Consider the following 18,758-nt stretch of genomic DNA (forward strand, 5'->3'; position numbering starts at 1 on the left):
AATGATGCGTTTTCTCACATGTGAATGCACAGTGGAGCGATAGCAGTGCCCCAACAAACTGAGCACAGAAGCAATGAAAGGACTCATTGCTCAAAAATTTTTTTTTTTTCAGTACAGACTGATTCCAGTGGTACTTCACCGGCATCGCTTCACAGGCTGCCAGAGAAAACCCCACATCTGGATAAGCCGTTCAGTGGTGTGGTGAATTCAAACACTTATGCGTCTCCTCTTGGTTTAGAGCACACACCCTGTCATAGTGACACCTTTTTAAGCAGGGATAACCGCTATTTCATTTTTATTGCTTTCTCCAGAAACGTCGGTCATGCGCTGGCTCGCGACGTGAGGGAGAAACTTTTAATTATTTGCACATTTGGTCTCTGGTCTAAACCAACTTTTCTGCTCAAACTCGTATTCTGTTCCTGCACGCCCGAAAAGATGAAACATTTCAACTCCCCGCCTTTATTGATACAGCTCCACCAGTTTAAACACAGGTGTCACTACAAGATACTAGTCTCTCTGAAAGATCAAATATTTTTTTTCCTGGTTTACTCTTTTAAAAGAAGTGCAGCTTTCATGCTTGGCTCTGTCTTTTTGTCAGAGGTTGGTGTGAGAGGGGAGGGTACTTTACATCCAGCCCAGCCGACTACAGCTCGGGCTTTTAACCATGGCCTGACAACCTCAGCAGTGGACCACCACAATATCTGTTGATGTTAATCCTATTAGGCTTGATTTAACACTTTACACGCCCATGATTTATATGAATGTTTATTGGTTTTCTGTAATATAATCAGCTCAGGGAAACTTAATGCATTGTTTGGTAATACATGCGTGACTGGAAGCAGGGGGTGCACACACACACACACACACACACACAAAAAAAATGCCCGGTGTTATTTGAAATCATACACCTTCGTCCAACACCAACACTTGAACTAATTCAATCTTCAAAGTCAATGGAAAAAGAACAATATTTATTAGGATTAGGAGGGACATTTTGTCTGGCAGCCTCCTCCAAAATGAAAGCCTTGTTTTTTTTTTTTCTTTGTTGATCGTTTGAGGATTTAAGATGCATTAGAAGGCAGTGTCTGGATGGATAATGGAAGGTTAGAGACTGTTATTTAATTTAAGTTCAGACACTAGAGATTAATACCTCCATCCTATGTGAAGCCCCTCCTTTCCCACCTTCTACCCTGACGCCTCAGAACAAAAAGATGCAACTAAAGTTACAGGGTATTAGTTGTGATTACAATTTTTGGAGTACAGCCTTGATCGGTGACACAAATTAAGCCTCGTCAGCTCTCTAATGAAAATAAAATTTCTTTTTCAATGTCTTCACCCTCATTCTACTCGTTTTTCCACAGTCACCCAGTTACAGCAAACCCTGATCCATATCCAGGAGCTCCTGGTCCAGCAGCAGCAGAAGATCCAGGAACTCTCTCAAGAACTATCTGCAGCAAAGGTACAGTGGGCCATATTTTTTTGGCATCTCAAATATTTAAGGCATCTTTGAGTTTACAGTCGGAAAGTTTGAGTAAAAGCACATAAAATCTGATATAAAAAATGTCTCTAGGCCAGCTGCTAATATCTCTAATATTAATTTCCGTCACCAAAATTGAGAAATTTGTCGGAAAGAAAAAAAAGTGAGCATGTTGCCGAACGCGAAGGGTGTTACATATGGAATATCAAACTCAGGGATTAGAGTGTAACTGAATGGCCACCAAATTAGTGATGGTAACATCTGGATGCTGACTCACTAAAGTGTTTCCAGTCTTCAGCTTTGGGTTGTTCTGTTCCTTAACCAAATGTCTCATTCTGGGGACATTTCAAAGAGAGAACCTGTTTTTAGTGGGTCTGGAGCAAACCAACCTTTTCATATGTTGACTTTCACTAAACTCATCCATGTTTCCTACATTGAAGCTTTTTTGGAAACTAAGAGTGCTCAAACTGTCCTTTTATGTGTGTTTTCCTATAATTAATTTAACATATTACTATTAGTAAGATTCTATGCTACACTGCAACCCATTTAAAACTTCAGTATCTAACTTTTATAAATATATATGTGTATATATATATATATATATATATATATATATATATATATATATATAAAATTCCCTTCTCACCCACCGCGGGTGGTTCTTATCCTCTGAGCTCGGGTCCTCTACCAGAGGCCTGGGAGCTTGAGGGTTCTGCGCAGTATCTTGGCTGTGCCAAGGACTGCACATTTTTGGACTGAGATGTCTGATGTTGTTCCTGGGATCTGTTGTAGCCATTGGTCCAGTTTGGGGGTGACTGCCCCGAGGGCCCCGATGACCACAGGCACCACTGTGGTCTTCACCTTCCAGGCCCTCTCCAGTTCCTCCCTGAGGCCCTGGTATTTCTCTAGTTTCTCGTGCTCCTTTTTCCTGATGTTGCAGTCGCTTGGTATTGCTACATCTACCACAACGGCTTTCCTCTGTTGTTTATCCACTACGACAATGTCTGGTTGGTTCGCCATTACCAGATATATATATATATATATATATATATATATATATATATATATATATATATATGTTCAAACTGGCATCATATTGTGATAGTAAAACATGACTTGTACAATAATCAGTGAAAAATGTAAACTCATCTACTTCCTCCAAGTTCTTTTATTGGAGGAAATGCACTGCTCCTGGTTAAAAACAACCAATCATAGCCAGAAGGAAGGTCTTAATGCTATCAGTCATGCTCGTGTACACGTGGCTTAATGTTTTAATGGTGAAGAAATAAATTACCTTTAGAAGAAAACTGTTTATCCAATGTCATCACTGGCCATGTTAAGTAGCTTGGGCATCCATAGCTATGTTGTGCTGAACCATCTGTAGCGTAGCAGAAGTCGTGGGGGAGGGTGTGATCAGCATTTGCACGAGGGTGATTGACAGCGCTAAGGCCTGGTTGTTTCTGACCAAGCGGTGTATTTCTGCAAATGGAGAAGGCAGAAGTTTGATTTTTTTTCACAGATTTTCTGTCTCATATTATACATAGTGATAGTTTCAACAAATAAGTTAAATAAATGTTTATAAAATTAACCTACTTCAGCTTTAAGGGGGGGATGTGTATAGTTTAGTGCCCATGTCTCAAAAGACTCAATTTTTCATACATTTGGGCTTCAGAAAACAACTGAATGTTTGAAACCTCTAAGATTTGTAGGTTTTCTGCACTTCAAGGATTATATTTTGTCTTGAATTATACTTTTTTCAGACTCAGCTTCTCAATACTCTCGGTATGCATCAAACCTCTCATAACTGGTTAAAAAAACAGGAACATGATACAACTTCATAAAATCTCTAGTTCATCAATACACAAAACACCGCATATTCTCTCATCATCAATCTTAACGCTTAAGATTGATGATGAGAGAGACGAGCTGTCTCAGGGCCTCTCTGTGCTAAAATCCTTTATACTGCTTGAGTCATAAGTACCCAAAACAGACAGGGTTATTATATTGTATATCATCAGAACAGAGGCAACAAAAAAAATAAGGTGGATCTCATCATGAAACCATAATCTTTAACCATACTGCCTTGATTTTTATAGGCCGTTCTCTAAAATCTACTGAGGATGCTAAGTGTTTCAGTGAATCCACCTGAGTGATTGTTTTTAAAACATGTGTAGAGATGAAATGTTGCTAGATTTTTATTACCACCTCTCATAAATCGCTTTATGATCCATGGCCCTCTAAAATGGCCTTGAAAGAGACAATCTTTGACAATGTTTTATCTCCACAGCTTGTTAAGCACGTGGGTGTATAACTGTAGCATCTGGATATCATGGGAAAACATATGTGGATGCATCTGCTCCGGCACAAATGAGGAAGAAAAGTATGAATCTCTTCCCTGGACGACGTTCATCAAAGCTCATTTTGTGCCGTTTTGAGTTCTGAGTATCTCTGTCTGGCAGAACGCAGTGATGATCTAATTTGACCCCATGCTGGTCTGAACTGTTGAAGCTAGTTCCACAGTCAGACAAAAGTCCAATTTAAACAATGAGTTTCCTCCGGCAGAAAATAACAGCGTTTCTTTTTCCTTTTCATTTGTCATCCCTAAATCACAGATTGGATTAAAAAGTGCACTTCATTTACTATGAGTGCCTTGTTGGACAGCAGCAGTGTATAAAAAGTATATTTCCCATCAAAACACCCATTAAACAAATCATAAACCCTGCTTTATAGTCATAGTGTTGATCTTAAATTTTCCTTGTGAGTCGGCACGAGGCCCTCTGTTGTCTCAGGCCATGAGGGAAATTGGGAAATTGTTTTCAGGTCCGCGATGTTTGATGAGAAACACATGTTGGAGCTGGGGAGCTACTTATCATTCACCGTTTGTGGCTTTCAGGGTTTCGCTCCACTGTGCTGCTTAAAGTGCGCCACGCTTAGCAATTATACCTCTCAACGCGGAAATGTGCCTTTAACCCAAAACACATGGAGACTTCTGTTTCCTCAGCTGCTAAGTAAACATTTCTCATAGCTTGAAACCACTCGCTTGCGGTGTGGGTCCACTGTCCCCAAAGCGGGGGACGTCATTACAGACGTGAGTTTAGACAGAAGGACTCATGTCCGCGCATACGCTCACCCGGAGAACACAGGCTGATGCAGCACATTTCCAGACCGAGCTGTTTTCTCACTTAGGATTCTATGAGGGCATGCTGCTGTACAGATGCTAAAAAACACATACATGTCACCTCTGGTAAATATGTGCGAAAAGCTTGAATGTATCTTGTACTGAAGCAACATATTCTCACCCTAAAACATTTGAAAAATCCAACTTTGAGTATATTATTCCAACCCCTTTTAAAGATGACTTAACTGAACTATTTTTTTTAATACTTATTTTGTTCATCATAGTTTGTAGGTAATAATCATTAACTTTTTTGTTCATTGGTATATAAAAATTATGTGGCACCCAGGCCCATTTCTTTCAGCTACTGGCCACTGAACTAAACAATGATGACCCATTTATGCTGCCACCATTATAGTTAACAGAGCAGGACAATAGAAAAATTAAACAAAATCTCCATGATAATCATTATGCACTAACGACACAACCACTAGATGTTAGGCAGCATGCCTGGAAAAAAGGGGTTTTCTATCACATCGTGGTCGTTCCCTGATATTCTTTCAATCACTCTGGATCTCTACTGGCAAAAGGAAACTGTGCAAAGTGGTTGCAACAGGGGTTTCTACAATTGTTTCCACCTCCAGCAATCACTGGGCATGGGACAACACCCTGGACACAAGTCCCCAGTCCATCACAGGACATATTACTCCTGCGAAAGATGAATTAATTCCAAGATCTTTTACACATCTCTTACCAGGCACTAGAACAAATCTCTCCATCTCTGCACACCACACAAGTGTTGCAGATAGATTTGCCTTAGGAAGATCCATCTCCGATGTTACACAGCCAAGTCCATTTCTACCCCATTATCATTACAAATCTGCGTGCTAACTGTGTTTGCCCTGCTGTCTCAACTCACTGATCGTTCTCTTTATTAGTGGATACTACACAGAAGATTAGAAAACGCCTCCTTGCTTACAGAAGATGAAGTGCCAGTGGGAAAGAGCATAAATAGAGCGAAATCAATTGCACTGTACCAGTGTTTCTACTCAAAAACACTCCTCTGGGGAACTCCATATGAAACTAATTCCATCATAAATATACATGTGTTACACAAAAACATACTGTCTGCCAGCGGAACAACTGTGAATTAATTTGCCTTCAGACTCTCTTAAACAAGGCTTGTTAAAGATCTTATCTTGCTGCTAATAGTCCAAAGGCATTTATCTTCATTTAGCCAGATGTGCTGCCATCCTTGGATGCTGCTGGAGTTGCTGCTATTTTCTTCTCTCCATGCTCATAAAATATATTTTTCTTCTTTTTCCCTTTTTTTTCTCCCCCCCCAAAGCACTTAGTTAACCAGCAGAAAGAGACCGACCCCTATCACACCCAGGCACCCACCCGAGACATATTAGTTACAAGGCTTTTAAACCAGTACGGGGGGAGTCTTGCTGTGAACAGTATTTACTCAGTAAAAACACACAGCCTGGCCGCACGTTGGTGGTTGATGATTTAATGGGCTGCAGGTCTCTGTTAGTATGTGGGTTTTCTTTGTTTTTGGAGGGGTGGGAGGTTGGCTCATTTGTTTTGCAATTATTTGTTCATGCATGATGCTTTTTATAAGGTGCATAAGAGTTTATGTTCGCCACCCTGTAGCTGTAACGTTTTGTAAAAGTCCCAGGAAAAGAGAGAAAAGACAGACTTAAATTAGTTTTTTTTATATTTTTATAGTTTCTTTGCTGTTTGAAGTGAAAAAGTTCATAGTTTGTATCTGTTTTAGCCAGAAGTTTAGAAAACTAAGCAAATTTAGTGTAAATTTATTACATTTAATCAGGAATAAGGAAGTGTAACATTTCAGCATAACAATTCACGACAAGGCAATCAAACCATTTTATCAGACAAACCGGTCCAATTCATCTGATTACATGGAATCCTATTTTGTCCAAATACAGTTCAAATCAACCCAATCTAATAGTCAGATTATAATCCAGTTACATTCATTTATTAATTTGAAATGATAATCCATCACAGTAGATCTAGTTGATCATTTAATCCCAGGTGATTAAAAAAGGCATCACATCAGTGACTCTATAGCAGTACTGAATTTTGAACAAACGTGGTGACAGTGGAAAAAATGCAACATTTAAGTTTCACAAGTTGAAAACTAATATACAGAAAACAAAAATTCATCAAATAAATGTATTAAAGAAAAACCCCAGGAAAAATAAATTGCTCACTTATGACATATAAATGCCCAATAATGAATTTACATTTTCAATTAAATCATAAGTAATTATGAGTAAACAAATTTTAGCAGTGAATTTCCTCAGAAGCCTCTCATAAGAGGTGCTTTATAATCTCCTTAGTAACTGCAGCAGCTGAAACGTTTTGATCCGCGGTTGTTTAAACATCACAAATTTCACACTAAAGTGGATACTTGTCGACACTTGAGGTGGGCCTTTTAAAGTCAACGTTCGTCAATCTTCTGCAGTCACCGATACCCCAACTCTCATCCTTTAGCCAAGCACCTAGTGCACTTAGCACATGATCCTAACACAATGTGTGTGTATCCATGCTGACATAATGTATCTCAGAGCTGAAATCCAGTCTTGGCCCAACATTTAATTAGGTTTCTTCAGACTTAATAAGACATATGTCAGAGTTAGTGTTGTGTGACAAGCCTTGATGTGAGATATTATATGGTGCTGCTCTGTAGATAATGCACATTATAAATGTAGATGGTGGTTAATATGTCTACTTGAAAGCCTTCTTTTCCTATGCTGGGTGGCATAAACATATATGAATGGTCATATTTTATTTCTTTTTAGAAACCCTAAAGTGATTCTGTGCCTTGGCCACTTTTCTTTTCCTTTGCCTTTTAAAGCTATTAATTTTTTTTGAAGAAAAAAAATGAGGGAGAAGCAGAATTGAGCCTTATTATACGGGTGCCGTGGGGAGGCGAGGGATTAAGATGGTTCTAATGAGGTGACGGCTGTAATAAGAGTGTCTTTAGCAGGCCTCCAATGCACCACCTCTAGAAACACAGCTCCTTATCGGAGAGGTTTAGGAGCCGATAAGAGCCCCCCTAAAAAAGAGGAAAAGTCATATCGTTCGTCTTCACTTCTCCTCCTCCGCCTCCCTCCATCCGCCGTAAATGAGTCTGATCCCTTTCAGATGTGATTCAATTAATTTCTCTTAGATTTAATTACAAGCGAAAGAGTCCAAGTTATCCCTCTCCCCTCGATAGGGGGTCCACGTTTCCTAACAAGCTTCCTCTAGTGAGTCAGGAGAGTCTTAATTACAGCTTTTACTTTTCTTTTATCCCACTTTTTCCCTCGTCTACTCCTAATCCCTCCTGGTCTCGTTGGCCTGTCGACTGGCTCCTGTATGTGTTTGTCCTTTTTTTTGAGAGTGCCAACAAAAAGCAGTTATGCATTTCATGGTTTCACAAATGTTTTGCCTGATAAAACCATCTCACTGCAATCAGCTAATTGAATGAGCATCTGTTTTTGAATAGTTGTATTGGAATAATCGTTTGACTGCTGAGAACGCTTTTGGGAAATATGTACAACATAGAGATGCATTAATCAGATTTTGAAACTTTGACTTGCTGATAAGGATTTTAGCTTATTTGTTTTTTTCTTTAACAAAAGACACAAATGTGTTCATTTTTAAATACAATAAACATTAAACTAATAAAATGTAAAAAAAACCAAAAAAAAACAATGATATTTGAAATGAGAGCAAAGACACAGAGATGTGGTTCCATGCATCACAGAAAATCTACAAATACAGTAAAATCCTCTGGGTTGTGGCTAAAAGGTGTCTAAAAATGATACCAAAACCCCTGATTCTCAAGAGCTCTCAGTGGTTGCAACACCTTCAGAGTTGAGGTTTTATTGAACTTTCTAATTAACTTTGCCTTTTCCAGGTGTGGGAGAATGTTTATGTCACTTGCTCTTTGCTCTTCTGGCTGACAATGGCATGTATGCGCAGATCTTTTTCATGTTTGTTATGTTTGAAAATATATAATTTAAGGTCATTGTAGCTCACATATGATGGTTCCTTTTCAAGACATTTTTCTTTTACTGTAGAGTAGGGGTGCCCAAAGTTGGTCCTCGAGGGCCCGGTAGTACCAATACCTTTTCAGCATGTCAGTGTTCTTCTTAGGCCTTCTAACAAGCCATCATTTGATCCAGGTGTGTTAAACCAGGGAGAGAACTAAAACATGCAGGATGCCAACCCTCGAGGACCGACTTTGGGCAACCCTGCTGTAGATGGAGATGGACACAGCACACGTAAACCACAGAGTGTCCGTGTGATGCACTTAAGAGCATCCAAGTTTTGCCTTTCGTGTTCCTCAAAGTTAAGTCTTAAGTTAACATTAGAGACATTGATTTTGACTATTCATTGAACTCTAAACCCCCAATTCCCTTTAGAGTGAATGAATACTTTTGATATTCTAAGAAACTCTGCAACATTTTCAAATCAAGCAGTCTTGTGACAGACTGTATAAGACGCCTCAAAAACAGGTCTCACCTTTTTTTCATTCTGTATCTGACATAATTATCAATCAGTAATCTGGCATGTTTTAGAGCTGGTCATTGTAAATTTGTTTTTAAAAAATCACTTTTCTCCTCAGGCTTTTGTAAAAACTTTCATTTTGTTGCTTCTTTTTGCAATAAGCTACAAGTCTTTCCTTCGCAAAAAAACGAAAATTCACCATCAGATTTTCAACAGTAATTTGCCATTCAAATACCTTTCCATAATACCTTGTAGCATTTCAAACTACACCAATGTATTTGTCTGTGCGTGACAACTCAACCCTTTGATAAAAGAGAAAAAGAACAAAACACACTGTTGTCCTTTGGCATGTCTTCATGAATGTGCCCATTGTTCCCCCGATTGTCATTATCCAAAACACTGCACACTGACCTAATCTTTTCTGCGCAGTATGGAAAATTATGTAAAAACAGGCGATTCGCTCTCACAGGACTTCCTGACTTCAGGAAGGTGGTTGAAGTGGCTATGTTTGCCCTCCTGCCTGTCACCTCCACCAACAGGCTGTTGCTAAGTTGTTATGGTGACTCATGGCTTGACTACAGGAAAACGTGTGGCTTTTAGCATTTGCATTTGCCATATTTGTTTACTTACCCCGTCGTTTCACTAAATAAGGTTTAAATATTTCATGTGGTTGAACTGTTAAAGGGGCCTGCAATGTAGGGACTTTGTGCCATGACCGTACATGTGACCTGACCAGTACATGTGTGTGTTTCTGTGTCACTGACAGTTGTGTGTGTGTCTCTCTGGGGCTTTTCCTACAGACATCATCCTCAACCAACCGCATCCTGGACAACCAAACAGTTGGAGAGCTAAAGGCTGAGATTGCCTCTTTGAAGGGCTTACTGCTCAGCAGGTAACAAAGTTATCCAGACCGCTGTCACATAAAACGCCCTTCAGGTGTGTGTGTGTATTTTTGTGTTGGAAGGATAAGGACATATTGCTTTGTGGCCTTTTTGATTTCTGTAATGTAGTCCATTTGAACTGTGTGCCAATGACCATGCGCTTGATCAAGTGTAACATTGTAGTTTGTGATTTCTGTATAAAAATATCACTGCATTTTTCTAAGAATTTAAAACGTAAAGGAGAACTATAGATTGTGGTTCTGTATTTTTAACAAGTAATTGTCAAAACTCTGAGCATTAGCTTCAGGCTTCTGCTGACATGGTAACTCAAGTTCAACAGTTGAAATCAGGAGTCTCCCGATACATTTTTACTACCGATACAATACCGATAATGCAGTTATAAGTATTGGCCGATGCCAATATTGACTCGAGATCAACACGAATCCTACGTACTTTTTTTTTTTTTTACTTATTTTGTAATGTGGAATGTTGTAAAAGGCTTGATCAAGTGATATTACTCAAATAGAGAACTATGGTCAACAATAATAGCTATGAGAACAACTGACATGTTTATTATATACCGCTGGGTCTGTTTCTGGGATACTAGTGGGCTTCTAGATAGAAATGCTGGTGCGAAATTCTTGAGCGGAGTGCTTCTATCACTGTGTTTATCATAGATTTTATTGCAGGTTGATACAATCCAACACTCATCTTTTGGCTGATACCCCTAGTTGGTATGTTCTTATTTATCAACCTGGGTAAGGCTGGTAAGATGGTTAGGCTCATACATTGGTGGTAACAAATATTTGAGCTACTGATGCCTTCTGTTATCTCCAAACAGTGCCATTTCTCCTTTGCTCCGACAGCAACAAGGCATTTTTATCCACACAGCTGCCACTCACTGGATATTTTGTCTTTTTCGTTTTAACCTTTCTCTGTGCGTATAAATCCTTTTTCTTAACTTCTCACATTTATATTATCTACTCCTCAAAATTGATAACACAAGGGAGCTCACCATAAATCCATTCTAGTAAGGCAGATGTGTGTCGCTTGTCAAAAAGGCCTACAAGATAGCATCTAGAACAACAGAGATTAAAAAAGACATTTTAAAAAAATATCCTTGAGAAATGTATTTCACTGTGAGATCAGAAGACTGAATAAAATAATAAACGTAAGTGATTGAATTCAGACCAACCTTGCCATTCACTGTACATTACTTACGCCAAGTTGCCTCCAAATCAGCAAAAAGTGGTGCGTGTCTGGAACAGGTTTTAAAGTCAACATATGTGTGTTTTCGCTGCAGGGCTGAGTTTAAATTTCAGAAAGAAATTCCAAGAACAGAAGCGCCATCAGGCAAATGCCATTATGCAGTGATGCATTTCTGATAATGCTCTGAAGGTTTTCCACAAATACATAAACCTTAGGAACGCAACGTCTCTCAGTTGATTACATTGTTTTGTTTTGTTTTTTACTTTACGCATACTGCAGCATTCAGTTGACTGATCTCAGTGTTAAAGTGTCTAATGCAGGAAAGAAAATTACCAACATCAACCTAGAACAATTAACAGTTAAGTTTAGCTTCTTTTAGTAAAAAAAAAAACCAACACACTTATAATTGACTTTATTGTGATCTTACCATTGTGATAAAAAAAAAAGTTCTGTATTCTCTTTAGCTTTCCTGTGTTTTTGCTCTTAATCAGACATAGTCCAGCTCAGTTGGGTCGATTAGCATGCATGGTTATGTATCCCCGTCTGTAATGAGGCCTTGAAGTTAGAGTGTACATCAGAAAAACCAGCAAGGACATAAATTGCTTCAGAACTGTCTGGTTGAGCATGTTTTGTTCCCCTCCTCTCCTAAATTTTAATCAGTAATAATCCTTTTGTCATTTGCTTTCCTGACTTCGTCCAAACTCTTGCTGTAATTTTCTTTGCAAAGACTTGAATCATAAAATAAAGACTCGCCATCTGTCTCTAAAACTTGTTACCTTTTTGTTCTGCCGATCCAAATAGTCTCCAAACTGCAGCATCTTTTTGATCTTAAAAACTGCATTCTGTGTAATTAGAGACAAATGTACTTTACCAGGTGTGGTGAACATCTGGCTATTACAGCGGGAAAATACTCCATCATAATTATGAAAAGTACTTAACATTTGCGTGTTAAAATGTAAAGTTCCTTGCAAAAGTGTTCAGCCCCTTGAACTAATCCATATTCTGCAAACTTCAATCTTTTGTGGGACGTCTATGTAGATTTGCATGACAATACACAGAAAAACTACTAAAATGAACCTTTCTATCACTTTTATATTTTAAAAATACATGAAGATTTTCTTCTTGCCACTCTTGTGATGGCCAGATTTGTAGAGTGCATGACTAACGCCTCTCCTGTCAGCAGATTTTCCCACCTTTTTTTTTCCCCATCTCTGCTTCTTCAATGACTGCTCTAAATGGTGCTATAAGTTTTTTTTATTGTGAGACATCAGAGTAAAGGAGAGCGAAGAATACAAATGCATGCCTCTCATTGAATATTTTTGAAACCCATGTGTTGTTTTCCATCCACTTAAGGGAGTTGATCTGTCAGATAAAATTCCAATAAGACGCATTGAAATTTGTGGTTGCAACCTGGAAAAATGTGGCAAAATTCAAGGGGTAGTAATTGTGTTTGGAAGGTGGAAGGGTTTTGTGGTTGCCATTGCCCACCTTTGGTTGATACTCAAATAAAAACCAAGTTTTTTTGATGAAGGTGTCTTTAAGGCTAACTCTGTTCCTGTTTTTAATCCCACAGGAGACAGTTTCCTTCCACTCCTGCCATTCCAAAGATCCCCTCGTGGCAGATTCCCCTGAAGTCGCCGTCAGCAGTCGGCTCGCCGTCTGTTAACCACACCAACAGCAGCAGCGACATCTCCCCCGTCAGCAACGAGTCCGCCAACTCCTCCCCAGTCAAAGATGGACACCAGAGCCCCCAGGAATTGCTGGGGGGCCCAGATGGAGCCCACAGTATGAACGGTGACGCCCACACGATTCCGCCGTTAGACCAGGTGCGCATGGAGGTGCAGGGTGAGGAGGAGAAGAAGGAGGAAGACGAAGAGGATGATGTCAGCCACGTAGAGGAGGAAGAGGAGGAGGAAGCTTTGAGCATGCAGACGGAGGATCGAAGAGGCGGAGACGGACAGATTAACGAACAGGTGGACAAACTGAGGCGGCCCGAGGGGGCCAGCAACGAGAGCGAGGTTGATTAGCCGAAGAGCAGAAAGCACAAAAAAAAAACGCTCACTTGTCATCTCGGCTTGTTTCTCTACGAACCTCCCCGCCGACACTATGTGATTTCTGTCCACCTTCCCCTTCCGTTTCCACTTCCCCTTTGTTACATTTTAATGTTGATCAGAATAGGGAGTAGGTGTGGGTGTTGAGAGAATCCACAACTGACAGATATTAGTGTGGCTGGTGACTGAAAGACTTCCCACAGTTTACTTTTGATCACGCTGAGCCTCGCGTAGTGAAGTCTCTCCGAGAAGAGAAATAATAGAAGTGATGGTAAAATCACAACAACTCTTAAAGCGCCTGTTTAATACTAAGCTTATGTGACTTCTTACTTTTAATTTAAATGATTTGATCAGCTAATTAGCAGCTCTGCCTCAGCGTCACCGTGACCATACGGATTCAGACTAAAGCTGCACATCCGTTAGTCAGAAAGCAGATGTTGCATCGGTCTCAAAGTTACGGTGAGTTTCCTGCGAAGCATTTTTCGAGTCGCTCTCCTTGCTGATGGCAACAGGAGAGGACAAGCTCTTCCAGGGCCGATGCTTTTAGCCTCTTTTATGTGTCCTTTTGCATTGGTGTCAGTCTGTCAATAATTCACAAGGCCAGCAGGGTGGCATTTGGGTGAAATAAAAGCCCTGAAATTTGAGATTAGAATGTGATGACGGGCTTTGTTCCATGCCGGTGTCAGAGTGCTCATATGCTCAGAGAAGGAGGGGAGGGGAGAGAGAAGATAAATGTTTTTCTCCTTTCTTTCTTTCTTTCTTTCTCTCTCTCTTTCTTTCACTAGCTTTCCTTGTTCACCGAGGGCAGAATCCTGCATCTTTGCGCGAGAGTGTTTGTTTGTGCGCGAGAAAAAGAACCCAGACAGTGTGCAGAGCTATATCTGCGTCTCCAGCAGGGCAGCTGATTTGGTTTGTGAAGTATGTTAATAATCAAATGATCAACAAATAACAGATGTATTAGTTCATGCAGCTTGAAATGTCAAGGAGGCTAAAAGCGGAAATCTAATACTGGAAGCCCAGTTGCATCGTATCATTTTCTGTGACAAACCCTCCGGTCCAAATTAGGTAGGGCCTCCCACAGTGAGTAATCTTTACAGAAAACGGCAACAATATTTTGTAATTAAGCTGCAGTAAGACAAAAGCGCTGCCACAGATGGAAGTTGCAGAACTGGTATTACTTTCTTTAATCTCTCTCTCTCTATCTCTCTCTCGGTGTGGAGGTGGTTGGGGAAGTTAAAAAAAATGCCCCGTGATTGAAAAGGAAAGTAATAAATGAATACTTGACTTATTGAATTACTCACTGTGTCTCAAGCTAACAAGAAGAGTCCATGACTGAGAAGAAGGGATGCCAGCCTTTTTGTCTCCATCACACGGCTTTCCTTGATGTAAAGAAAATGGCACAGATTACACTTTGTTGGGTTAATTAAGCATCAAATAGGTTTACTGTGTTCTGTTAATGCATTTCATTTTTTGAGGGGAAGTCCTGAACATTGTATAAAAGTCGTCAACAACTGTAATAAATCTGGTTCACCACAAGAAGAGTGACTTAGTTATTTTAAAACTGAAACAATGTACAGTGAACGTTATTCCTTTTACTAGAGCAGGCCTAGAAATTGTGACTAGTTTTAAACTGAAAATGCAGAATATTTGAAATGAATTGACATTCTTTAAAATCTGTAATATGGTTTTGATAAAGTCATAGTTTTTATTATATTTATATGAAGCTTTCAATAAGTATTCATACCCCGAAACTGTTTTGTCACATTACAACCACAAACGCTATTGAAATTTTAGGATGTAGGTGATAGAGCCACAGTCATTTTCTTCCTTAACTGACCAGTATTTATCTTCAGTTCTGATGGACCTGCTGCAGAAAAACATCCCCACAGTATGATCCTTCCTCCACCATGTTTTACTGTGAGGAGGTGTTTTTTTTTTTTTTTTCAAGGTGATTTCCAACAATGGTTTTCCTTCACACATTGTTTTGCGTGTAGGCTAAAACGTTCTATTATGGTTTCATCTGCGTCAAAAAAAATTGGTCCTTTTTGACAAACTCCACCCAGGTGGACTGAATTTTAATTTGGGTTATTGGTAAGAATGACTAATTATATCATGTATGTCATGCCTTTCAGCTTTTGATTTGGAAAAAAAAACTGATAAATGTTGCACTACTTGGTGCAACATCGAAGTGTGGGAAAGTTCTAGGGCTGTTTATACATTTGCAGGGTGCTGTATTGTATGTCTTTTACAAAATAAAAAACCCTGCAACTTCAGCTACAGATGAGAACACCAGCCTGAGATACTGTATGTATGTGTTGACTGTAAAACTTGAATCATCCTCTGCTGAGTGGTCTGAAACCATGACAAGCAGGGACTTCCACCATTTTCTCAGCTTTCTTGGCAGAAGTGACTAAGTGAAGCGCTGTGAGATCAAATGTTTGAACCTTTGTTTATTCCTGTAGGTTGATCAACAGTACATGCCTCCTACTTCCTGTTATTCAAATACCATGTTCAAAAATGTTGTTTAAATTTCTATTTTTTTATTATTGTTATTTTTCTGTTGGGAAGCTGAGTAAAGCTACGTTTAACCATTTAAGGTTCAACATTTGAATTGAATTTGCAGTTATGATTTCGTTTATTTAAAGTTATACCAAATCATATTTGGTCCAAATCAGTCAAATTTGATTGTTAACAAAACAACTTTAGATTTCGGGTGAAAGAAAAAGATGTCAAACGCCGTTTGAGATGATGGTACAAATGAGCTCCATAAAGTGAAAATCCAAGTGTCGTCAGTAAGATGCTTTCTTACACCATTGTAACACAGGCCGCCTAAGGAGAACCGTCCTGGCCACAGACATCAGTGTTTATAGTGACTCTTTGAAGAAACTTTGTATAATGAGCGCTGTGCCACCATAAATTCTTTCTTTATAATTAGGCAATGGAAACACAGCAACCACACAAACCATTTTTTGTGGATCAAGACTAGCATCATGTATGGAAGAAAATCTCTATTTGGACTATTTGGACTATTTGGACTCGTGACTTTGTAACTTTTACTATAAACCAATTTTCTGTGGCCAGATCAAAATGAAAGGTATTTGCCATGCATTGTCAAGTGTATGAATTTAATTTATCAAAGTTTGGATGATCAATAGCATTTCACATATTGATGAGGTGTATAAACTTCTCTAAGGTTCGATAACACATCCCTTTGTGATCCATTAACCTCTCCCTGGAGTTCAGGCCAACCGTAGATTTATAGGGACCTACTGTAATAAATCCACTTGTACATCATTTAGTGTCTTGGGGGATTTGCAGTGCATTCCTGTCTGCAAAGCATCATCTATCCTAGCCTCATATTCTCATCTGCATTTTGAAGAGTCCAAACAACAGCCACCACAGTTTGCATACCTTGTCGTGAACCCAGTGTGCATTTAAATTTGATTCCTCGTGCCAGCCGCTCAGCGTGGTGGTGGTAGAGAGAGGGCCTGTTTGTCCAATGCAACACCTTGGTTTTGACACCATTTGACTCCCCAGCAGGGAGCCTTAACCTCATCAATCTTGCTGCTAAACGGAGAGCACTCAATAGGATGGTGTATTGACACGCTCTGAACTCCATTGTTCACTGGAACTGAGCACTCAGCAGGTTAGAGGCCTGAGTGTCTCCTTGGATCAATGCAGGAGTTGTTAGCCCTTAGCAGCGGCAGGAGGAGCAGTTAGAGGACAACGGTGGCTCCCTCTGCACCTTAGACAACTTCTCTGCTCCAGCCAGAACAAATCTTGGAGCTCAATTGGTAATCCTGTCCCAGTTTTTATGTTTTCACATCATCCTAAATGAGGATATTTCTTCTTTCTGAACTGGATTCTAAACTTGCAGATAGCTCGAGGAGGTGTCCTGCAATATGCTTTAAGTAAAGGTCAGGATCCAACAAACTGGCCAGTTTTTTATATTCCCTGTAAGACAGAATAGTTTGGGTATGCATTGTGGAAATCGGATGTCTTTTTTTTTTACAACTAACTCTTGTGGAGATACTAATATACGAAGAAAATTTCTTTTTAACTTACTTGTATTTTAAGTATATTTTTAAGTATAGCACGATCATACTTAAAATATAAGTGAAACAAAAGTGAACATCAAAACAAAATGCAGACATGAAAATGTCTACATTTTCTACATAATATTTTCGACTGATATTATTACTGTCACTATTAGTCCAATCATTGTACAAGGAGTGAAGTCATCAGTCGAAAATGCCGAATTTTTCATCAGTAGCTATTCTTAGCTTTCTGAGACTGAACTCTATAACATGAATGGGCTTAGGAAGGATTACAAGTGCATTTTAACAACTTAAATAAAACTGTAACTGTAGGTCATTTGATTAATTTAAATCTGAAAGTGAAGTATATATTCTCTCAGAGTGATACTTCTAGGGAATTTCTTTTAACTTTGATGCCTTACAGCGAATGAAACCCAAAATCCAGTTTCTCTGAAAGCCAGAATTTCACAAAGGACCAATATGAAATGTGTTTTAAAACTGAGCTCTGTGATGGACAGGCGACCTGTCCAGTGTGTAACCCGCCTCTTGCCTGTTAACCACTGGAGATGGGCAGAAGAATAAGCGTGTTAGATAATGTACAAATGGATGGATATTAATATTGAATTTTTATGTTATGACTATTTAATGGCTTAGACAACCATGGAAAAGACAGACTGATTTACCAGGCTCTCGGTGACTCCCTCAAGCAGGGTAAGCCACAAAAAGTGATTGATAAAGAAACTGTTTTTCCAGACTGCTATATCCAATCCAACTAACAAACTGTAGTGGAAAAAAGAAAAAAGCCAACAGGGAGAACCACCACTTTGGAGGATTGTGAAGAAAATTAAAATCCAATGTTCATTGGGGCGCTCAGCCTAAATTAACATTGTTTTTGACGACAAGCTGAAGGCAGAGTGTCAGAAAGAACAGGCGTTTCTCAAAAGACAGTCCAATTTCAAGGCATTAAAGGGGCATTATTATTATTATGTGTTTTCCAAGCATGTAGTGCCATTTTATCAAGTAACTATGTTAACTTCAGTTGTTAAAAAAATACTACATCAAATATAACTTAAAGAAATTTTACTTTATAAATCAAAGCCTTGAAAAGGGACCTCTGTCACTTTAAAAACTCCTGCTCTTTCTGAAACTCCGCCTTCAGGAAGTCATCAACACATCTCTTCTATTAAGCCTGTAGCAACGTTTTTACTAGAGGAGGAGCTGAGTTAACAAGGCGGTGCTAGGTCCTCCCAGGCGTTTTTCACAGCTGAATGGTTGCCATGGCAGATGAAAGGATTTCTCAAACATGCATAAAAGAATCAAGGCAAAACTCCAGGTAAGTTTTGTTACTTTTTCTGCACAGTTTTATAGCGCAATGTGCTTGGAAAATACATACTACTGCCCTTTTAAGCCACTCATGACCAGAAGCATTTTACCTGTGTTAAAAGTGTGGCATTTCATTTTTTG

The 18,758-nt window shown here is 39.2% G+C and overlaps 1 protein-coding gene across 2 annotated transcripts in view; it reads left to right on the forward strand.

The window, feature by feature from the left end:
* Positions 1 to 16,551, forward strand: part of pex14 (peroxisomal biogenesis factor 14) — a 62,465-nt gene extending 45,914 nt beyond the window's left edge. For both annotated transcript variants that reach the window (XM_023331490.1, XM_005808223.2), the window contains exons 7-9: positions 1,362 to 1,459; positions 9,917 to 10,008; positions 12,780 to 16,551. In XM_023331490.1, coding sequence (XP_023187258.1) covers positions 1,362 to 1,459; positions 9,917 to 10,008; positions 12,780 to 13,233 — 644 coding nt within the window. In that variant the 3' untranslated portion in view covers positions 13,234 to 16,551. The remainder of the gene's footprint in view (positions 1 to 1,361; positions 1,460 to 9,916; positions 10,009 to 12,779) is intronic.
* The last annotated feature ends 2,207 nt before the right edge of the window (positions 16,552 to 18,758 follow it).

The sequence above is a fragment of the Xiphophorus maculatus genome, chromosome 1, assembly GCF_002775205.1.
Source record: "Xiphophorus maculatus strain JP 163 A chromosome 1, X_maculatus-5.0-male, whole genome shotgun sequence".
NCBI classification, from domain to species: domain Eukaryota; kingdom Metazoa; phylum Chordata; class Actinopteri; order Cyprinodontiformes; family Poeciliidae; genus Xiphophorus; species Xiphophorus maculatus.